Source organism: Paramisgurnus dabryanus, chromosome 3, assembly GCF_030506205.2.
Source record: "Paramisgurnus dabryanus chromosome 3, PD_genome_1.1, whole genome shotgun sequence".
Taxonomy (NCBI): domain Eukaryota; kingdom Metazoa; phylum Chordata; class Actinopteri; order Cypriniformes; family Cobitidae; genus Paramisgurnus; species Paramisgurnus dabryanus.
Genome location: NC_133339.1, coordinates 8,535,367 through 8,557,646, shown reverse-complemented (window position 1 = coordinate 8,557,646; position 22,280 = coordinate 8,535,367). Strand labels below are relative to the sequence as shown.

The following is a 22,280-nucleotide window of genomic DNA, read 5'->3' as shown; positions in this document are numbered from 1 at the left end:
TGTTCAGGATGTTTAGAAAAATATTATTACATCTGTCTGCTTTAGGACAATAATTTGACATGATATGAATCTTATATTGTAGGTCAAGTGTAAAATCAATTAAATCTTATACGATCCTCACCTGTGAATCTTCATTTTGGTTCTGCTGTGGTCTTCTGGCTGAATTTAGTTTAGATCTCATTGTCTTCTGTTTGAAGAGCCAAACATGTTATTATATATTTATTAAAATACACACACACACACACACACACACACACACACACACACACACACACACACACATATATATATAGTTTTTTTAAACAATTTTTTTTAAAGAATTATGTAATAAGACACTAAGACCGCGTTTCACAGACAAGGCCAAGCAAGGCCTAGCGTTTTCTATTTAATGGTTACATTTATAGAATTTGTTATAGATTTTTTTAATAAAATAAAAGTTTACTAAAAAATGTTAACATTTCTTACTGCTTCATTTCCGCTTTTAGCCTTGTCGATGAAACGGGGGGTAAGAATCTCAGATCAGTACAGGTTAATAAATGATACAAACCTTACAAGACTGCAGACGCGTTTTAATCTCTGTAATATCAGAACAGTGAGAGGAAAGATATTTAGTAAGATCTGGAGACAGAGTCAGTACTAATATGTCAGGTGTCTCTAACAGGTACTGTGTGTGTGTAAGGCAGTGGCCTGTAAAGAACATTGAGACCTTACGTGATGACCCACACTGACATGATAAACACATAATGTTTGCCATCATTAAACTTTAATTAGTATTTGTATGTAATTAACATTATTTAGTATTAACGTAAACTTCTGGTTAAGAGTGAAAATGAGGTGAATGAAGGAGATGAACATTCATATACAGTTATGATAATACAGAAACTTTATAAAACCTTCCTTTGTGAAATAAATGTAAAAAACACACACACACACACACACACACACACACACACACACACACACACACACACACACACACACACAAGGGAAAGGAAACTATATGAAGATAGATCAGCTCATAATGTCAATGTCTGATTGTTTTTAGTTTTGTACTCACTGGATGCAAGTTGTCCTGAAATCATCACAGACAAGATGAATAAACATTCAGATGGAAAGACAATAAATCTCAGATCCATCAGTGCACGATCACCATTAACTGATGAGAAACAGAGAGAATACAATTATATATAAATATTATCATTCTAAAAAATCGAACAAATTCAATCCTTATACCATCAGATAAGCAATCATTATTGACATCTTAAGATGCTTTACTGTACATAAAAGTAAATTCAGCTCAAAATAGTTTGATGCGAAAAGTTTTTAGATAAAATTTAAAAAATTGTCTGTATCATGCCACAAACACTAAACTGAATATTACAAAGAAATGTTTTAAAATAAAATATGATATTAAAGTTATCAAAGATTAAATTGTATTTATTCACCTGTTTTCAGTGTCAGTTCAGTTATCAGAGTAACAGCAATGAATAAAACAACACCAACTGATCCAAACACATACACAGAGATATAACGAGGAAAACCTGTAATGAAAGTCAACATTTTTTATTTGACATATCTGACACTATTTAAACAATTTAAAGGTATTGTTCTGTAACTGAATATATATTTTTAAATATATGTTACTTATTCATATATTTCACTCAAGTCTATAACTGTTCATTAAGACAAAATGGTGAAGATTCAAGCAGAAAAATACAGAATCATGGAGAAGAGGTTTAAAGAAGATGTAAATCAATACTGTACCTAAAGAAATAGAGAACCAAGCAGACTGATCTGAGAATCTCAAAACTGCCCAGAGTATCTGCAGAAACACCATCGCACAGGCCCATCCAATAGGATCTGTGAATTAAAGAAAGTCAAAAAATGTTTACATTAAAATAAAATTATTTATTTATACTAAATAAGTTACAGTTATACAGCAGACAGGAGAGGATGAAGAAAGAGACTAAACAAGATTAATACATAACACAGACCCAACAGATCTTTATACAGTATCTTGAATATAAGTATGATGTATGAAATTACTGATGATAAACATTAATTCACATTTTGTTTAACACAGCATTTTTTCCTAAAGTGCTTAAACTTCAGCACAGTACTGTATTTTTATATATACTGTATACTGTTTATGAGTTGTGTACAAATGAGATGTCTGTGAACTGTTAGCATTAATACACTGTTTATAAAGCTCTGTTTATATTCGCTAGATCAAAAACATGTTATGTTTTAACTCTTAGGGGCGGTTTCCCAGACAGTGTTTAGATTAATCCTGGATAGGCCTTAGTTATAGAAGGACATTTAAGTAGCTTACAAACACACCTAACAAAAAAACAATACTGTGTGCATCTTGAAACAAAAACAATGGTACTGATATATGTTAAGATATAGTGCAAGCTGCTTTTTAAATTAAAGGTGCAGTGTGTAATTTTCAGAAGGATCTCTTGACAGAAATGCAAAATAATATACAAAACTATATTATCAGGGGTGTATAAAGACCTTTTTATAATGAACCGTTATGTTTTTATTACCTTAGAATGAGACATTTTTATCTACATACACAGAGGGTCCCCCTTACATGGAAGCCGCCATTTTGTTCCGCCATGTTTCTACAGAAGCTCTTAACGGACAAACTTTTTTTACTAAGTTGTCTCCGTCAATTACATGTTTTTCCAGTGGGGGATACCTTAGCTTCTCTATGCGTTTCAAAGCGAATGGTGAGCAGTGGACTGAGCCATTGGTTGCAATTTGCAACCTCACCACTGGATGCCGCTAAAATGTACACACTGCACCTTTAAGGCATCTTAAACATGCTTTTTAGTCTGGGACTAGGATAATCTTAAACCAGACTAGACCTTAGTTTAATTATGAAATATAACTAGTTTAACCAAACATGCCTAACTAAAAACATTACTTGACGTGCATTTTGAGCCAAAACAAAGGACACTGATGTATTTTAAGATATGTCAGTGCAAGTTGTTTTCAGTTTGGACACCTCTTACATTATTTTAGTCTAGGACTAGTCTAATCCCTGTCCGGGAAACCGCCCCTAAATGTTATTTGAATGATTGTCCTACCTGTTTGATTTTCCAGTGTAAAGATGTAAAAGCCGATCATGACTGCATTCATCACTAATGTGACAATGAGCTGAACTGTTCTTATGAGCTCATATGACCCTGAAAAAGAGTGTGAATGTTTTCAGTCGTTTACATTAACATGTTTTACATGTTACATATTAACACAAAATATGCTAATCTGAGTTGAATATTCAACACAAGAACAGTTCATTTGAAGATATCAGATTAAACATCTGAACACAGATTATCATGAAATCACTGAAGAATTAAGGTAAACAGGCTTCAGCTAGTTCAAAACACAGCTGCAAGATTGCTGACTCGATCGAAGTAGTATGACTGCATAGCCCAATTTTGGCATCTTTACACTGGTTACCATTTAAATATCGCATCCATTTTAAAATATTACTAATCATCTATAAAGCCTTAAATGGCCTATATCGAATTACTATCAGAATACAATCCATCACGTACACTGCGATCGCAAAATTCTGGTCACTTAATTATCCCTAGAATATCAAAAGTGTCTAAAGGTGGTCGATCCTTTTCCTACTTAGCCCCTAAGCTCTGGAAATTTACCCAACAATGTTCAAGAGTTTTTTGCTCATTACTCCAATTTCGCTTCGCATGTAAACACTTTAACTGGCTTTTTGTTCATGTTCATGTGCACATGTCTCCATGTGCGCAAGTGAGTGCAAAGTAACGCATAAAAGTCTGCGCTCGACTCAAGCAGTTGTCAGAGACACTAAAAGCTCATGTTACATTTTCAGGTTCTGCAGAGATGAGAATGCAACAGTATAGCTTAAGAGATTTTCTGCATGCTTTTTGAACGAGACCTGACAAATCTCCAAGATTTACATGTCAACTCATGAAAACAGGTTTCTATAATAAGCAGATTTTTGATAGTTTCTGCTTATTCTGTGCATGTAAACGCACATTTTCTGTTCAATAAATATGACCAGAACCATTGAAGTATATTACTGATTCCCAAACATCATTTCAAGCACAGAAGAAAGACACTGTGATCCAATAAATTAAAGACTGAGCTGAGATTGACAAGAACAATGTAGTATTTCCAGCATCATTAATATATCATGAAAAACCTTTAAGAGAGCAGATTCATCAATATGCTAAACTCAGTTTGAAAAGTGTCAGGAATTAAATTTGTAATCAATTGAATATCTGATTGTATAAAGACCCAATAAACCGCAGATTAGAGACTTTACATTTAAACAGGGTACCCGCGGAGTCTTAAAAGTATTAAAGTATTATTATTATATAAGTATTATTCCCAAATTAAGGCCTTAAAAGGTATTGAATTTAACCTCAAAGTCTTGCATTTTTCACAGAGGTCTTAATTTCATAAATGATCAATAGATTTATATGCTGTTAATTCAGACTCAAAACTCGCGTGCACGAAAACTATGTGCGAGCGACAGATACGAGTGTAGAACACTATCCATGTGCGGAAAGGCATCTTCGCGAGCGCGCAGAACACTATTGGCACGCGGGAAGCGTCCTCGGGTGTTCACAAAACACTATTCGCGCACAGAAAAACATCCTTGCGAGAGCGGACCTCTGCTCAGAGTGCACAAACGCAGTCACATGAGCAAAAGCTGGGATGAGCAGTCGCTCGACTCTCTCTATGTGCTCGCAGCTGCAGAATATGCGCTTGGTCGATTAAGATGACTTTTGGACTGTGGGGGCGGGATTGTTTGGTTTGCAGCTTATTGCATGGATCAAACAAGACATAAATTACCTTCTCCGAGTGGTCATATTAAAATGTGACGGGCTGCACAAGATAAGGAGGAGGGACGCATGTGGCCCCTGGCCCTCCAGTTGCCCATCCCTGATTTAGGGATTTTTTAAATTTACAATTAATGTATAAATGTACAGATTAAATCTCTTTGATTGTTGGTTTTGATTGTTGGGTAAAGATAAGGGTTAGGCCATTTGGGCCTTGGACTCCCCCTTTCAGAGGCATGTTGTCATGAATGTTTAAAGACTTGTAAATAGTTATTATTTGAGGTATAATCTTACGTTTAATATTATTTATTCTACCCTAATGGGTGCGATGTAGGTATTAAATTTCATTTGAAGTGGTATTAAAAAAGCCTTAAATTTAGGTTTGACAATCCTGGGGGTACCCTGTTTAAAAGACTGCAGGATCAAGGTTGAGTTTCTTAAGAAGAGGGACCACAGTGCTGATTTAAGGAACAGTTCCAGTCAGGAGACAATTATTAATAATACTTAAAATATCCGGGCCGATCGTGTCAAAAACATGATTTTCAAAATCAAAAACATTATGGGTAGGAAAAGTAGGTTTCTATATATTCAAATTGATTTTAGCTGAAATTATCCCATAGAGTCACAGACAGCAGAAACTTTGATACAGAAATCCTCTGTGCAGATGAGTATGAAGGGTGAGGACTTGAATGTAAGAAAGTCTTCAAGGAAGAAGTCACTGTAAATGTATTAACAGAGATTTAGGACAAGAGTCAATGGTTGAGAAGAGAATTTTAGAGTACTGTAAATTATTTCTAACAAGTTCATAAATAACCGTCTTTAGCAACTTTGACAGACTTTTTAAGTGAAATGTTAAACATCATATTATAAGATATTTTCTTCCACTTCTGCTCAACCTTACAGCACTGTTTTCTAAGCAACTGATTATTGCTGTTTAACCGTGGCTGAGATTTGCTTTCACATTTGATGAGCTTTCGTGGTGCAATAGATGTTACGTGTGTTGTGGAGCGAACCATTTCAGTGTTCCCATAACACAATCACTGCTAAAAGGATAACATTTAAGCACATTACAACTCGTGTTTATGACTTCATGTGACTCTTCATTCTTCTGTATTTTAGGATGTGATAGAGATGTGTAAAGCAAAAGTCATTGCCCTTTAGTCCCTATAGTCATTGATTCAGTAAGTCTGGAACAAATAAAAATGTGGAAAATAAAAATGTTTTGGTTTCCAAACGACGAGAGGAGACGGAAAACATGGATCACCGCTGTGCGGATTTGGCAGACAGGCAAGAATTTAAGGATCTATAGCTTACATTCATTTTACACAATAACGATAGCTCAGTGTAGTATATGATATACTTTAGCTATGATTTGAACCAAGCTAATTTATTTTGCTTGTTATTAAAAAAAAACCTGCTTAAGCCCTATTCGGACGGGATAAGTTTTACAGGGGTAGATGGCGTAATGTAATTTTACCACAGGACGTCGGTAATATAAATGGTCAATTCGGACGGGATTAGAAATCTCTGTAAAACATTCAGAAGTGGGAGGGGTAGCTCGTTGGCGCAGCGCGTCACCTCTCGTCTTCACGTGCTTATCTTCACCTTGCTTCCAGATATCAGATGTGCAAACAACATGGCACAGACAAGGAAAACGCGAAACACTGTGTTTAATTTCAGTTTGGGGAGAACGTCGGTTTCATAAACAGTTCCGCGCATCTGAGAAGTGAATTTGACTTTTTTTAAAAGTTTGTGTCGTGTTTTATTCAGAAATTGACCTGCCACTGACTTGTTTCTCCATCTAGAATGCAAGAAAATGCCTCTTTAAGCTCTTTTATATTTTAAAGAAACCCGCAAATTGAAAGGAAATGACGTGATTTACGTGGATATTTACAGCTGGTCTATTCGCACTGGATTAGTATTACCTGAGGTAATTTCTCCGGACCTTTTTACAGAAGGTAAAAGACACCGTAATCTTTACTGACATTGTCCGTAATGATTACTGACATGGAGCATTCGGACTGGACTAAAATCACCGAGAAGCTCTGATAAAAACTTGCTTTACCCCACCACCCTATGTAAAACTAATCCCGTCCGAATAGTACTTTAGAGGGACTCTGTCATTATTGATTCTAAGTGGAAATCTACCGGAAGTTAAGTTTGGGCCACAAAAGCCATTTGTTTTAAAAATTATGGTGTTAATGGAAATATAAAGAGTTCAAAGTTAATTTAACACTGGATTGAGTTATAGCTATTTTATTTTACTCTATGAAAATAAAGAGTTGGTGTCAAAACATAGTGTTACCACTTTTTTTTTAAATCAACTCCTACAGTGTTTTGTTAGTGCAGTTTGTTAACTCTTAGGGTGTTAAATAGAGAAGACCTCCAACTTTTTACAGCACACACTGAACCGTGTTTTTGGATGATGAGGTTCAAGCAGAAGATCATCTCTTTCACCTAAACTCAACTGCTGTATTCATATAATGACAATAACAAATGACTCTTAATGTTAAACTTGATACTAACAGCAATATAAAACATAACACCTCACAACTCTCAAATGTTATTGATCAAAATTGTATTTATTGTACATTTACTTACAATTTACAGTCTTAGCCTCAGATGGAGCAATGTACTCATAATGTTTTGGGGATTTTTTTTTTATTGTTTTTTGCTTTATATGCTGTTTTAGTTTAAAAATATATTTTTAAATCTGTTAATGTGTGCAGGAGATTTGCTTTGGGGACTTTGGAGGAGCACAGAAATAGGCCTACATGAACATTTCTTCAGACGAAGAGCAGTTTTATAACAAAGTGAGTATTTTTGTCCAGTGATTTCAAAGTATTTTGTTATGTGCTCTGTATGTGAATTCTGTAATGTATTTTGTAAATATTAGATTATGCGGTGTTATACATAAGCAATAAGGTATGAGAGGCTGTGCTGTATCGTGAATAAGTAACGGCTGAAGGGCGTTGTTAGGCACGACGCGAAGCGGAGTGCCTGCAACCCCTTCAGCCGTTACTTATTCACGATACAGCACTTGCCTCGAGTACCTTATTGCTTTTATAAAACGGTTACCACGCAATATTAAAGTAAAAAAAATATTAGTGCAACTTTCATGAAGTTAAATCAATAAAAGCATTCCTTCCGCTAGAAAAAATAGTCCCTGACTGCGAACAACAACATGAAAGCTCAAATAAAAACAACAAACTGTTCTCAGACTTTGCCTCATTATATGTTTATGTGTTGCCAAGGGTGTTGCTAAGGGCGCAGTGATATTAAATAGAACCGTTGGGTGAAGCGGTCATAGCAGTGTTTTATTGTGAATAAAGCACACCTATTGACCAATCAGAATCAAGGATTGGAACTAACCGTTTTATACTTAGTTATTAGTTGTTTTTTAATTTAAAAAATCCCTTTTATTTTTGTTTAATTAACAGAAAAGTTCAATATCCAGGCTGAAGGTCTGACCGAGGATCATATCACCTACAGTACTTACAGCTACCTGTACTGATTCATCATATTCTGCTGTTATTATGTGAAGACCAACATGGCTTTTGGATTGAAATGAAGTTAACTTGTTGAAGCATCCCATAAACTTTGTTTATAAATATCTGTACTTTTGTTATACATTGGGAGTGTGCTTTTTAGATTTCTCGGATGTTAATACTGTATATGTTCATTTTTAATGCATGATACATTGAGGACAATTTTTCTATCATAAATGTTGATCAGATGACATTTTTAAAAAAATTCTTATTTTGATAATGAGTGATAGATTATACTGCTGTATTGTTACATGTTAAAAAACTGTTTAAAAATAAAGTTTTTGTCCCAAAAGTACCAAATATGTTGCTGTTTTTACATTTACCATATTAACACCATAGTAATAAAAATATAACACTACATTGGAGTTAATAAATTACACTAAGGGAGTTAATTTTTAATATTTAACACTGATTAGTGTCAATTTATAGTTAGATTGTTTATGCTGTATAGAGTTATTGCTAACATTTTAAAAGAGTCAATGTGCCAAAACTTTCAAAAGTGTTGAAATAACTCTACTGGAAGAGGACCCCATGAGACACTTTTAAAGTGTTAAAATTAACTCTTATAGAGTTATTCTGAGGTTCCAGATTTTGCAAGACTTTTGTCAGGGACTGTATACTGTATATATAGAAAGAGTGAAAACTCATTTTATCCCTCCCTCTTCATGTGTGTGAGAAACACAGGGCTCTTAAAAGTGAGACATTATTTAGTCGCCCAGAGTAAAGATTAGTCCCATATGCCAGTGATTTACTCATATTGTAGCTAGAGTTGTACTGTGATACATATATTGTAGAATTTCCAATATGTTTTCAGTGTAGTTCTTGCCACAGATGACCAAATGTCAGTAATGCTTACATACAGTATGGTTTAGGTCAATATGGTAATCGCACATAATACTATCTGTTTCAGGTAAATTCAAACCCACATATCGGAATAGCATGAATATCTTGCAAGGAACTGACCGCACCAGAATTTCAACAATTGGCCGGTTTATTCAGAAGAAACACATAAGAACAAAGCAGCTCTATTGTGTGCCTATAGAGGCAATGATTCAAATATGAGCAGGTTACTGCATATACAGTACAGGCTTGAGTACAGTATTTGGAGTATGATCTGTCTCTACAGCACATCAATACAGTACTGTACTGTACAGTAATGTGTTACAGTAACTGTGTTACAATACCAGTATAGCCAGTGGCGGCCAGTGACTTAATTTTTTGAGGGTGCACCATGTGAAGTTCGTCATAACATGTTTGAAGCTCGTCATGTGTGCGGCTCGTCATTTCAAAATATGTGTTTGGCACGTCACGTAAACTATGTGCATCACGTGGGATGTCAAAATACAAGCTTTCTGCAGATGCATCTAAAGCAGGGGTCTCCAACGTGGTGCCCGCGGAGAGTCTGTGAGGTGCCCGACAAAGCACATTCTATTAATATATCTCAATTGTAATATTTATTTATTACATATTATTTATATTAGCTTGGCTTGGTTTACGTATGTTAACATTTTAAACAATACTAAAACACATCAACCAGTAAAATAAAATAAAATCAACAAGTAAAACAAAAAAGTTTTGAGTAGACTATATCAAAAAGTAGCCCTTCAAATTGTTTTATCCATTGTGGTAGCCAGGCCCGGCTGCAGGATGAAATGACTGAGGGGGCATATGAAATTGTTGAGGAGGCTTAACTTTATACTATCAATGATACATTGAGATCTCACTTTGGAAAGACATATTTTTAAATGCAGCGCTCCATAAAACACTCCATATGCAACTGCACCAGAAACTCACTAGCAAATGATGGTAGATCATGAGATATTATTTGATAGACTAGTAAGTGTGGATTAAGGATGTTTAAAATCTCTAGCCTGGTGGTCAGGACATAAATGGATTAAATCAGCAGATTTGCAAAGGTTTATTTATCTACACATATAAATTAAAATTAGCATGGAAACTGTGGAGTATACCACATTATATATTTTCTATGTGATTTCCATATTATATGTTATTTTTTTCAAAGGAACTGTATTCTCTAAGTTATTCAAAGATGCACACATTATTCCGCATATGATTTGAATATTAGACAAGAGTATTCATGTAACGGCAATGAACGTCTCATATGGCAATAATTATCCACATATAACTTAACATAACAGCATAATGAAATTAATAAACAGAGAAGGAAGCAGGATTGACATGTAAATTGTATTATTATTACCGGGAAAACAACAATATGACTGAAATAAACTCTGAGGTAATGCGCCAAACACGCTATTAACCGCAAGTTTAAATAAGCAATAAAAGTGGATCAAACATTATTATCTCTTAAAACCTTATATGACAAAAATGATATTTAAGAGAAATGTATTCTTACAGTTATTCAAAGATGCACAAATTATTCCATATATTATTTCCTGTTTAAGAGCACGTTCGTCTCCGGCCTCGCTCTGTTATGTAATAGCTGATTGACAGGTGCATCCTCGTCTTTCAAACAGGTATCATTATAACCTTTATAACAATAGAGTAAACTTTATAGTTGCTTCCACTGTGTTTGTCTGATATGAATAACACACGTCGGCAAATTATTATTATTTGAAAATAATATTTATTTATTATTTGCAAATTATCTTCTTATTTGAATAGATTTTTATTGCTGCTTCCACAGACATTAGTGTGTATTTTACAAACAAAATGTAGGCTATTGTTTTACCAGTGCTTATATGTATTTAAATGTCTGAAATGTAAAATAAACATTATGGAGGTTGAAAACACTGCATAGTGTTGATATATGACAGCGCTGAGCTCGTCAGTCTGGCTCAGCGTCAACCAAGGCAAAAGACGTTTAAATCTGGCAGTAATGTCACGTCACTGAACATTCGTAATCCCATATGGGGATAAGCTTTTAATTATTATTTAACAAAAAAGGTTGAACATTTTATTTGCAACCATGAATACAAAAATGAAACAGAGGGGGCACAAATCAGATCTCAGGGGGCAATGCCCCCTTTTGCCCCCTCGTGGCGCCAGGCCTGTTGGTAGCCCTTGCTCACAAAAAAGGTTGGAGACCCCTGATCTAAAGGGTTTGTGATAAAAGAGATGCTCGCATTTGCAGGCTCGTATTTTGACAAGAAACGTGATGCACTTGGGTCGTAAGACGCAACAAACACATTTTTTGAAATAACGGGCAACACACAACACTCTGAACACATATTTTGAAATCGCGCCCCTTGGAAGAGACATCACCGGCTGCCACTGAGTATAGCTGCAGTGCTATATTTTAATACAGTAAAATGTGTGTTTATTGACTTCTGTAGAAGATTTTTTAAGCTGATTGTCATGGCTGATACACATGAGTAAATCTTCATTAATGAGGCAGTGTTCAACCTGACAAAAAGGGGCACAGAAAGGGACACAACACCCTTGGCTATTGTGCCACCACACAAGTTCTTGACCAGAGGTGAACACGTCTGTCACGTGCAGGCTTTGATACACAATTATGAGAGAGAGATGGATCAGAAACAACCGCAGCATCACAGTCTTGAAGCAGTTGAGTATATTAACTGTGGCATTGTTGAGGTGAAGATTGACTTGATGAAAATAGTAGATTTGTCTTACAGGTAGTCGAAACAAACACACACACACACACACACACACACACACACACACACACACACACACACACACACACACACACACACACACACACACACACACACACACACACACACACACACACACACACACAGAAGAAGATCAGAGATGATGTTTAACAGGATGATGAGTTGGATAACAACACAGGCAGGTAAGCAGCAAAAAGAGCTCTGAAGCTTGAAATGAGGTCAGATCCAGACTGCGATTGTTTGTGATCTTTTATAGTGGTGTTGTGTTCTTATTGATCCAGAAATCTGGTGAATGTGAGGGTTGAGTGAATGAGAGTCTGGTTTGATGGTGACAACATAACTTCTTCAGTTTCTAGATCAGCTGTACAATAACATTTTTCATCTGAAAGATGAACCAGAGCAGACCTTATATCTTATCATTGGCATAGCGTGAGTTTCCATCATGCTTCTGGTTTACGTCTGGTTCAATGATTTTCCAGCATAATCCCCATTTCTGAATCTGAGAATTTTTTCTTAGCGTGGTGGTGGAGATTGTATTACAGCAAACCCAATGAAGGACAGGACACCTATGATGATTAGTCTGTGAAGTCTATCCAGGTTTATATAAGACAAATACAGTAATGGCATTTTTCTCACAATGTCAGAGCAAACATGATGTGTGTTGTTTGTGAGATATTATGATCTAACATAGACCTGAGATGAGATGACGGGAACGTTGATGCTGAATAAACTGTGCATCTACAACATTTAAATATATAAAGCTTTTAAAAATGTATTTTACTGTTCATGGACTCTTGCTTACATGGTTTGACAGTGTGACATTTCAATTTTTGATATCAACACGTCATACACAGTACCTATCATTCCCGTATCCACTTCACTAGTTCGCCTGCGCATTGCGGTCTTAATGATTAATGGTTAACTAACTTGGCTTGTTGTCCTCGAAGGGAGCTCTGCACCAGAGCTCTGAACCTTCAGAGAGAGCGAACCTGAGGCCGGGGCTCGAGCCCCAAGTTCTACCCCCCTACAACAAGTCTGCATATCCAACACAACTTAATGGCTCGTACAGGTACAAACAGTTAACTTCTAGATCACTCAGGTCATACACACAAACTGTCAAAAACACAGACTACATAACCGTTACATACTGGAGGGATTCTTTCAAAACACTGCTACCAGAAACTTTACATTAAGTTTTAGATAAATAACTTGTAACTTTCTGAAATCACAGCACTGACTGAGATATCTTTCAGAGACACTTTTATGAAAGAAATGTAAAACAGTACTGTAATATATGGAGCTATAATTCTGCCTAAATGTTTTGAATTTATAATTTATAAACTTGAATTATAGACAAGTGTAATTTAATAAAACTGAATAATTTGATGGTGTATTTGTAAAGATACATATTTTCAAAGATCAATTTTTTGGTCCTGAATTTTTTTACTTTAAATTTTGAAAAATAGCTTCAGCTTCAGGTTTTCAAGACAAAGTGAAAATTCAAAACACCAAATTCAATTTTCTAAAATTCAAAGCGCAGAAATTCAGTTCGTACAGAAAGTGGGTCATAGGTCAAGCTTCAGGGTTGCACAAGGAAGATTAGTAGATCTCCGAAAAGTCAAACGGACAGCTACATGCAGACAAATGCTAATATGCTTTGACTTCTGCTGTCACTCCAGGAAAATAAATTAATTTTTAAAAGACATTTGTTCAAATAGATCCCTTGATTAACACATACAGAGGATTTGTTGAGTTCAAAGCAGTTAAAACAGACAGCCGCTACTTTATGATAATTGATAATTGAATAAAGTATTTTTAGTTTTGTTTAAGTTTTGTGCAGATTTGTCATGTTAAAGGGGTGTAAAAAATGTGATCCCCAGCTGCTTATTATGCCCCAAAAATTGTTCAGTATTCAACAAAATAAATTATATAAAAGAAATAGCAGAATAGCTCAATACTAGCGGACAAAAATGACATCTCTGCGTATTGCGGTTCAGTGTTTCTGTAGTGTTAGAGATGACACCCCTCCCGCGAGACATAACAGAGTCAAAAATATAGTCGATGCACCAGTAATTAATGAATATGAGGCAATAATCCTCATTAAAGTTAACCATGGTTTTGCTAAAGTATAGCCATGTTTTTAAATGGACTGGCTGTCTATCACAATTATCATTTGTATTACCACATTTTTAGTAAAAAAATTTTTTTGTGCATAACATTTTCAGTAGCTCATGGTGCTCATATAATGTGGCTGGTGCTGATACCGCTGAACTCATTTGTTGTCAACCAGTATTGTTCAATACACTGACAGAGTCAAGATTGTGTATTGTATTTATCCTATAACTATATAAAAAGGTGGTAATAAAGCATTACTTTAATTTACGGCCTGCAAATGTTACAGTTACACAATAACTGTCACATAACTGGAACAATAGGGTAAATTTTCAAAGTAATTACAGATAGAAGTTATTCTTTCTTATTTACATGCCTTGAAACACAGATAACCAAATAAATTAGCTGCACCATTGCTATAGCATATCAGTTATACAACATGTCTATACTGAATAAAAGCAATTAAATTGTATTTTATTTGTTGACGTGGCATGTTCATCGACTGTATACAATTAACTTTTATCAGGTATGTGGTGAGTATGAAAAATTAAATATAAAGTCATAATAAATAATCAATAGACTACATTTCTACATATTACCCATAAACTGTTGCCTAGTACAGTAAGTCAGTCATACAACGTAACAGGTACCCTGTGGTTATAAAATACTTACATGATAGATACTTTTGTTCATATCCTTACTCCTCCATTACCCCACACTTAGCACATTCCCCTTACCTACAAGTACGTACTTTAGAGGTACTGTGTTGTTACAAATAGGTATGCTGTAAATTCTGTTAAATTATGGTACATTTCGGTTGTAATCTAAAGCATTACCCTGTTCTTTACTGAGTGAAGTGAATGCTTTAGTGTTTTATTGGGTAAGAGTGCCACCTGGTGGATAATAGCATCATTGGCAGGGAAGCATTTTCTCTTAATTAACGAGATAACTCATCAATGGTGGGGAAACAATTAAACTCAACAAATCCTCTGTATGTGTTAATCATGCATATGAAGGGAACTATTTGAACAATGCCTTTTAAAAATTAATTTAATTTCCTGGAGTGACAGCAGAAGTCAAAGCATATTAGCATTTGCATGCATGTAGCTGTCCGTTGGACTTTTCGGAGATCTACTAATCTTCCCTGTGCAACCCTGAAGCTTGACCTATGACCCACTTTCTGTACGATCTGAATTTCTGTGATTTGAATTTTTGAAAATTGAATTTGGTGTTTTGAATTTTCACTTTATCTTGAAAACCTGAAGCTGTATTTTTCAAAACTGTATATTTACAGTCAAAAAATTCAGGACCAAAATTTGATCTTTGAAAATATGTATCTTTACAAATACACCATAAAATTATTCCGTTTTATTAAATCACACTTGTCTATAATCAGGGCTCTCAAGTTTTACCAAAAGTTTGGAGTGAGATTACATCGGTCAGGGGAGGGGATATTTAAGACAGCGACCCCTCGGCCCCACCCAATTCTCAAGTTTTTGCTAACAGTTTAATTTTACCTAATGTTTTGTAAATAAATCGTTAATGAGCCCCATTGACTTCCATAGTATTATTTTTCCTACTATGGAAGTGAATGGGGCTCATAAAAGGTTTGTTTACAAACCTCAAAGTATCTTCCTTCGTGTTCTTCAGAACAAAGAAATTTATACAGGTTTGTAACAACATGAGAGTGAGAAAATTATGACAGAATTTTATTTTTGGATGAACTATCCCTTTAAAGTGCCCTTTTTTCACATAATATACCAATACTTATTTTTTAGTACTTAAGATAATCTTAAAAACATAGGTGTCCTAATCTGTGTTATTTTGAGAGGCATGAATATAAACTGAAATGCATTTAACATACTATCTTGCATTACAAAAATGTATACTTTTGAAGTAAACTTGTACTAATCTTTCATACAAAGATAGGTTCAAATGTATTACAAGTGGTACCTAAATACATTTTTAAATTACATTTTGGCAAATTTTTATATTAATGTACTAAAGAACAAAAAATGTATATGGAATTGTACTCTTTTAACTTGAGCTTACTGTACACATACAGTATTGCAGAACATTTAATGATGAAAGGGCAATAATAATGAAATGCATCTCTATTACATTAAAGGACAAGTTCAGTATTTTACACTTAAAGCCCTGTTTTCAGATTGTTTATGGTGAAATAGAACGGTTTTGACAGAAATTTCGACATATGCGGCTGCCCCGAGAATTTTCGGGTGTTTGTGTTTCGCCTCACACCTCTACAATGGGTTTAATGGTGCACTGGAACAATCCTTTCTAAAATGCATTAAACTTTCGTTTACAAAGACGTGAAACTCACCGAGTGGTCAGGGGTGTTCACTGATATGCTCACACAAAAATCGCTGCAAAAGATCCTTTCCAACAGCTGTTTTAGCATTCGTTGTTAACTTGTGGACCTATTTTTCCAAACGCCTCACACTCGTACATTCTTCCGTTGAGAGCTTGAATAATAGACACTCCAGCCCAGGTGGTGGCGCTAATCCGCCATTGCCAATTGCAAGAATAGAAACAAAGTTCCTGGCGCAGAGTAATACCGTACCTCACAGCACATCTAATACAAGTCAATGGAGTTGGCAAAAGCTAAGATAAAACCTGTTGGAATGCGTAATTTGCAGCAATTTTTGTGTGAGCATACCAGTGAACACCCCTGACCACTCGGTCACATGTATTTAGTGTTGTCCACTTGTGATCAGATCGGACAAAACGCATCTTAACACCAGGTGTAAACAGTCTTTAGGATTCCTGAAACATATGGTGATGTTGAGAGGCCAGGAACAGGGCTGTCCACAGGGCTGTAGTGTTCCTGGCCAGCTCCTGGTGGAGTCCGTTGGATCCAAGCAACTGACTTCCATCACCACAACGAAAGGCCCACCTCCCCTCATTCGATTGGACAGTGTAAAGACGCAAATGATTTCGGGCACTTTTCTGCTTTAAGTCCTCCTTTAAAAGCACGTGATGTGGCCGGCGGCAAAAAACGCAAAGCGTTCAGCACGCATAAACAGCGGGCATACGCTCACTGCCCATAGAAAATCATTCAAAAAAGGCGCCTGCAACTGCCATAAACGCGTTTGGTGTGATCGACCCCTATGTGAGAATCCCACTTCAGGCCCCGTGAGATGGTAGTGCCCTAAAACCTGAATGACTCCACAGCTGTCGCAGTGATGTTGAGAATGCTGAGGGGAGGAAGTGATTGGGGTTCATCCTGAAGTCCACAGTCATCTCCATAGTTTTGAGTGTATTCAGGGTTGTTTTTACTGCACCAGTCAGCCTAATTTTCAGCCTCTCTTCTCTATGCATTTTATCACCGTCGAGAGCTTGATGGAGAAGTCTTTTAAAGTGCAGTCGCTGGTGTGTACGGTAGAGAGAAAGTGCACAGCCCTGAGGAGCACCAGTGCTAATGGTGCAGGTTCTGGAGGTGAACCTCCCAGCTTCAGTAGTTGTTGCCATGTCTGTCAGGGAGTCGATAATCCACAGACAGGTAGGGTGGGGTACACAGGGCTAGTCAGGAGGATGTATGGTACAGTATGATTTTATTGAAGGCCGAGCTAAAGTCCAAAAACAGTAATGTCATGGTGACCAAGAATGTTGTGCCCTCCTTTGTGCCATTGTTGTCAGGTTAAAGACTGCCTCATCAATGAAGATTTACGTATGTGGGTCAGCCATGACATCCAGCTCAAAAATCCTCTTCACAAGTAAACACACATTTTACTGTACTACAAATAAAGTACTGCAGTGTACTACTGTAATGGAATGAAAGATTGACGCGCATCTGTGTGCGTGTGCTTTTGAGTGTGTATCCATTTCAGTATGTGTGTGTGTTTGTGTGCACAGTAAACAGCTCACTTTAACATCTTCTGGCGCTCAAATAGTTTAAAATGGCTTGACTGTTAACATTTGCAAGGTTTAGAAACACAACTTTCTATATAAATAGTTATTTATTTCTGAATGGTGCGTATTTGAGCGATTATTATTAAACTGTTATTCATTATTAGATTATTATAATTTATGCATGATTTCTTCTGCTTTTCTACAAAATTTTGCCAGCCGTCAATCTGAGTGGGCCTGTGCCGCTGTTTTTGACAGCGTGTGTGTGTTTGTACTTTTATCAATAATCAATAAATATGTCTACATTGCAAGCTTGTAAAGACCACACACTTTTTAAAGGGGACATCGGATAAAATCTTCACTTTTTCAGCTTTTTATGAATTTATATGTTTTTGGCATGTCTGTCAGCTCAGTAAAGCTGAAAATAAATCACACAGCAAGATTGGTGTCTATGTAGGTAGCTAGTTCTTTGAATAAGACCACCTCCACACCATATTTGGAGTCTCCTTATATGGCTGTAGACCACGCCTTCACATCAGTTTTGAAGCTAGCTAACGAAGGTACATTTAGTTTTAGCAAGGGTTGGACAATGAAGCAATTGTGGCATGCAACTTGCTCCTTGTTTGGTTATAAAGGCTCACAGGTGTCCTTACATCGAATCCCAACCTCAGAGGAAACAAAAGCAAAAGACTAGATTTTATATTTGAAGGAAATGCCTAATACAAATGCGTAAACACAAATAAGCACAAGACCATTTAAATAAAGCTGTCTATCAGCCTGTACGAAATTGAGTCAGAAAGGTTATGGGTTTAAGAAATGCATCCGCCCATGGCTGTTGATTCACGACATTGATTCGCATCTGCACCGCAAATGACACATTAATATTAGGTCTTTCAGCACCGCATGAACCTTTTCATAGTACCTGAACTATTTGTGGGACTACCCGCTTTTTGTCTTGTTCGCATGACAGGAACTGGGGAGGATTTTGCTACACTGTCAAAAATAAAGGTACAAAGCTATCACTGGGGCAGTACCCTTTAAAAAAGGTCATAATATGTACCATTTAGGTACAAATATGTACCTTTAAAGGTACATATTGGCAGTTCAAAGTACTAATATGCACTCTTTGGGTACAAATCTGTACCTTTTTGAAAGGGTACTGTCCCAGTGACAACTTTTGGACCTTTATTTCTGAGAATATACAACACCTTTTTCAGGGACTAAATTAGCTCCTTCTCCGGATAAGGTCTATCCCATACAACTAGGAAACCAAAACAGTTTTATTTTCTACATGGTATTTGTTACAGAGGTCAGTTTAGTCACAAGCCAGACCAATAAACTAGCATGGACCGGAAGTTAAGTAACCACGGCAACGCCTCAGATGAAACTGTCTTTAGATGGTTTAGCAATGATCTTAAACTAAGGTAATTAACTGGTTATTTATTTTGATTTTGCTATTAAAAATAATCTAAAAAGTAATCTCTAAAAGTACTCTGTTGTTATTGATACTTTGAGGAAGTCTACCGGAAGTGAAGTTTGGTCCGAAGAAGAGACTGTGAAGTCTCAATGGGACTGTCTTGGTTAAATAAAGGATTAAATAAATTGTGCTACTAGTTGCAAATAAATTACTGCAGTTTTCTATTCATGGGTTTCAGTCCTGTGACTTTTTTTGCTGTGCCACCGTCTTTAGGACCTTTCTGGATTCGCTTTAGGCAAGACACAATCTATTGATGAATTGCACTGAAATAAAAATGATGCATGTTTTATATTTTTCTTTTTTCAATGTAAAAATCAGCGTACAACCAGTTGGAAATGCACATACATTTATCTACAGAATATAAACTTTCATGTACTGTATTTTATAACCAATGTATAATTATTTTTTTTATTTCTATATTGTCTTTTCTTATGTGTTTTTGTTCTAAAATGTTATTTTTTTTATAAAAGTTTTCTGTATACTCCTTATGCAATATGTGCCAGGTTTAACGTCAGTTAGTCCCGACTGAAACATACACCAAACAGGCTATTTGATTTGTTTGTGTTTATCTAAAAACATATTTTATACAAAACTGGCTATATATAATTCTTTTTTACACCCATACTAACAGTTTGGTTCATGTGTGACATCACGTGAAACCCATGAATATACAGTTGCTATAATTATCAAATGAAATGTAAATTTGTACAACAGCAGATTTGTGTCACTGCTGCAGTTTTTTTTTTTTTTTTTTTTGTAAATGTCTGCAGTAACTTCATAACAGCGAGTCTGATTTCCACTTGTCTATTAAAAAGAGCTGAAGCAACCCCATGTGTGAGTGTGTTGATCCATACACATCTGTTACACAAACATTATTTAATAAAGTTGTTGCTCTATCAACAGTAATATAATTTTTCCGAGGCGTTTATCAGATTCATAACAGCATTTTATACCTTTATTATTTAACTGCGCATCAATCATAAATCATGACGGTGTCATGCTGCTCATTTAAACTGTATTTACAATAATAACATCCATCTGTACTTTTAGTCGACAAAATACATATAAGAAATATTGATAAATCCTCCATTGGTTACATGAAATGTAGGCCTAATTATCAGTCTTGGTTGTTTTCCAACAAAGTATGCATGCAGTGCAATGTTACCAAGATAAAGGCATGAATTTTGATCTGTCTTACTTGTAAAATTAGCTCATGTACAGATTATCCACATTTCACAAACGACTGATAAGTTTACTCTTTATCAACTTGTGCGACTTGACGCAAAATAACACATATATCAGCCACTGCGTATATCTTCACAATGTGGCGACAGTATGCAGGTTTTTGCAAATGTATAGGGACACAAGCTTAATGTTTGGGACAGATTGCTGTCTGGATACTTTCTGTATCTCCCATTTGCTGCTCCCATTTGCGCTGATTTCAGATCAGCAATCACTATGAATGAAACGTCACTCCAGAGTCTCAACTGGCGGTGCAACCAGGAAAAGGGTACTGGGGAACATTTAGTTCTTGGTTAATTGCCCCAGTGCTCGTTCCTGTAAATCTGAAACTAAGCAGTCTGAAAGCGGCTACTATTTCACCCATAAATCGCAAGGCAAAGATAGCATGCAAAGCATGAGTTAAACATGCATATTGATCTGTTATTTGGCAAATAGGTATTGTAGTTTGTCTGTATGTATGTCTGTTAGTATGTGCATGTTTAGCTGCCTGCGGCAGTGTTGTCACTAATGTGGTATGTTTACTCAGTTTGCAGTGTGTGCTATGGTCGACCGACAGACTATCCAATTTACTGTCTGCTTACTGGTATAGTGGTATGTTGTCTTTGTGTAAGAACCTCATATTTAAGTGTATTGTGCCCTAATGGTAGTGATTTCTGTGAGATATTTCTCCCTATGGAAGAGAGGGGTGGGATAAACAGTAGCTCATTATCATTTAAAGACAAGATTAAGTTTATGTTTTTGACATAAAGGTATAAAGGGTGTTGTTTAACATGACCATAGAGGAATTTTAACCTAAGTGTTTTACAGACATATCATAAGGACCCCAAAGAATCATACCAACTTGTTGAAAATGGGCATATTCTTATAGAGATGTGTTAAACAAGTAACACAGTAAAATGACTGTACAGTAAATACAGTAAGTCAGTTATCTGATTACAGTAAGTCTCAGATGTAACACTACATTACTGTCTTAGGCCTACTGTGAACAAATATTCAGATTACTGTACTGCATTACAGCAAACACTGATGATCACACATAACTGAATTACACTGAAATAGTTATTCATTTACTGTATCACATTTAGATAATAATTCATTAGATACTTACAGTTTAAGCGCCTACGACATTTGTAAAACATTCTTTCATTTGTCGTTGTTAGTAACATTGGTAAAATGGCAACAATGATGATGATTCCTAAAACAAGAGGAGAAATTATATTAACATAAATGTTTACTATTAATGTACGATATCAACAGATTCACATCAGATTCAGTTTCTGTGTATAATGAGTGTTTTAAACATAAAAACTAATCCATCATCAGCTGTGTCCCTCTTATCACCACTGTGTCATAATCTGTGTATATCATGCACCACCTGCATCTCTACTACATACTGCACACTACATACACCTACTGTCATCATAAAAATATATATTTAATAACTAGTATACAAAATCATTTTAATGAAATATTACAATGTTATCCAATTTAACATTTCTATATATTAGCATGTATATGTACACTATATGCTTGTATGCTGAGTCTTGTAATACTGGATGTTAAATAATCAACT

At 35.7% G+C, this 22,280-nt stretch overlaps 1 protein-coding gene across 4 annotated transcripts in view; it reads right to left on the bottom strand.

Annotated features, from left to right (window-relative positions):
- Positions 1-22,280, bottom strand: part of LOC135734278 (uncharacterized) — a 201,258-nt gene that overhangs the window by 4,595 nt on the left and 174,383 nt on the right. For all 4 annotated transcript variants that reach the window (XM_065253207.2, XM_065253206.2, XM_065253211.2 and 1 more), the window contains 7 exons: positions 21,816-21,902; positions 3,096-3,194; positions 1,765-1,860; positions 1,446-1,541; positions 1,058-1,156; positions 548-576; positions 122-187 (listed from right to left, as the gene is read on the bottom strand). In XM_065253207.2, coding sequence (XP_065109279.1) covers positions 122-187; positions 548-576; positions 1,058-1,156; positions 1,446-1,541; positions 1,765-1,860; positions 3,096-3,194; positions 21,816-21,902 — 572 coding nt within the window. The remainder of the gene's footprint in view (positions 1-121; positions 188-547; positions 577-1,057; positions 1,157-1,445; positions 1,542-1,764; positions 1,861-3,095; positions 3,195-21,815; positions 21,903-22,280) is intronic.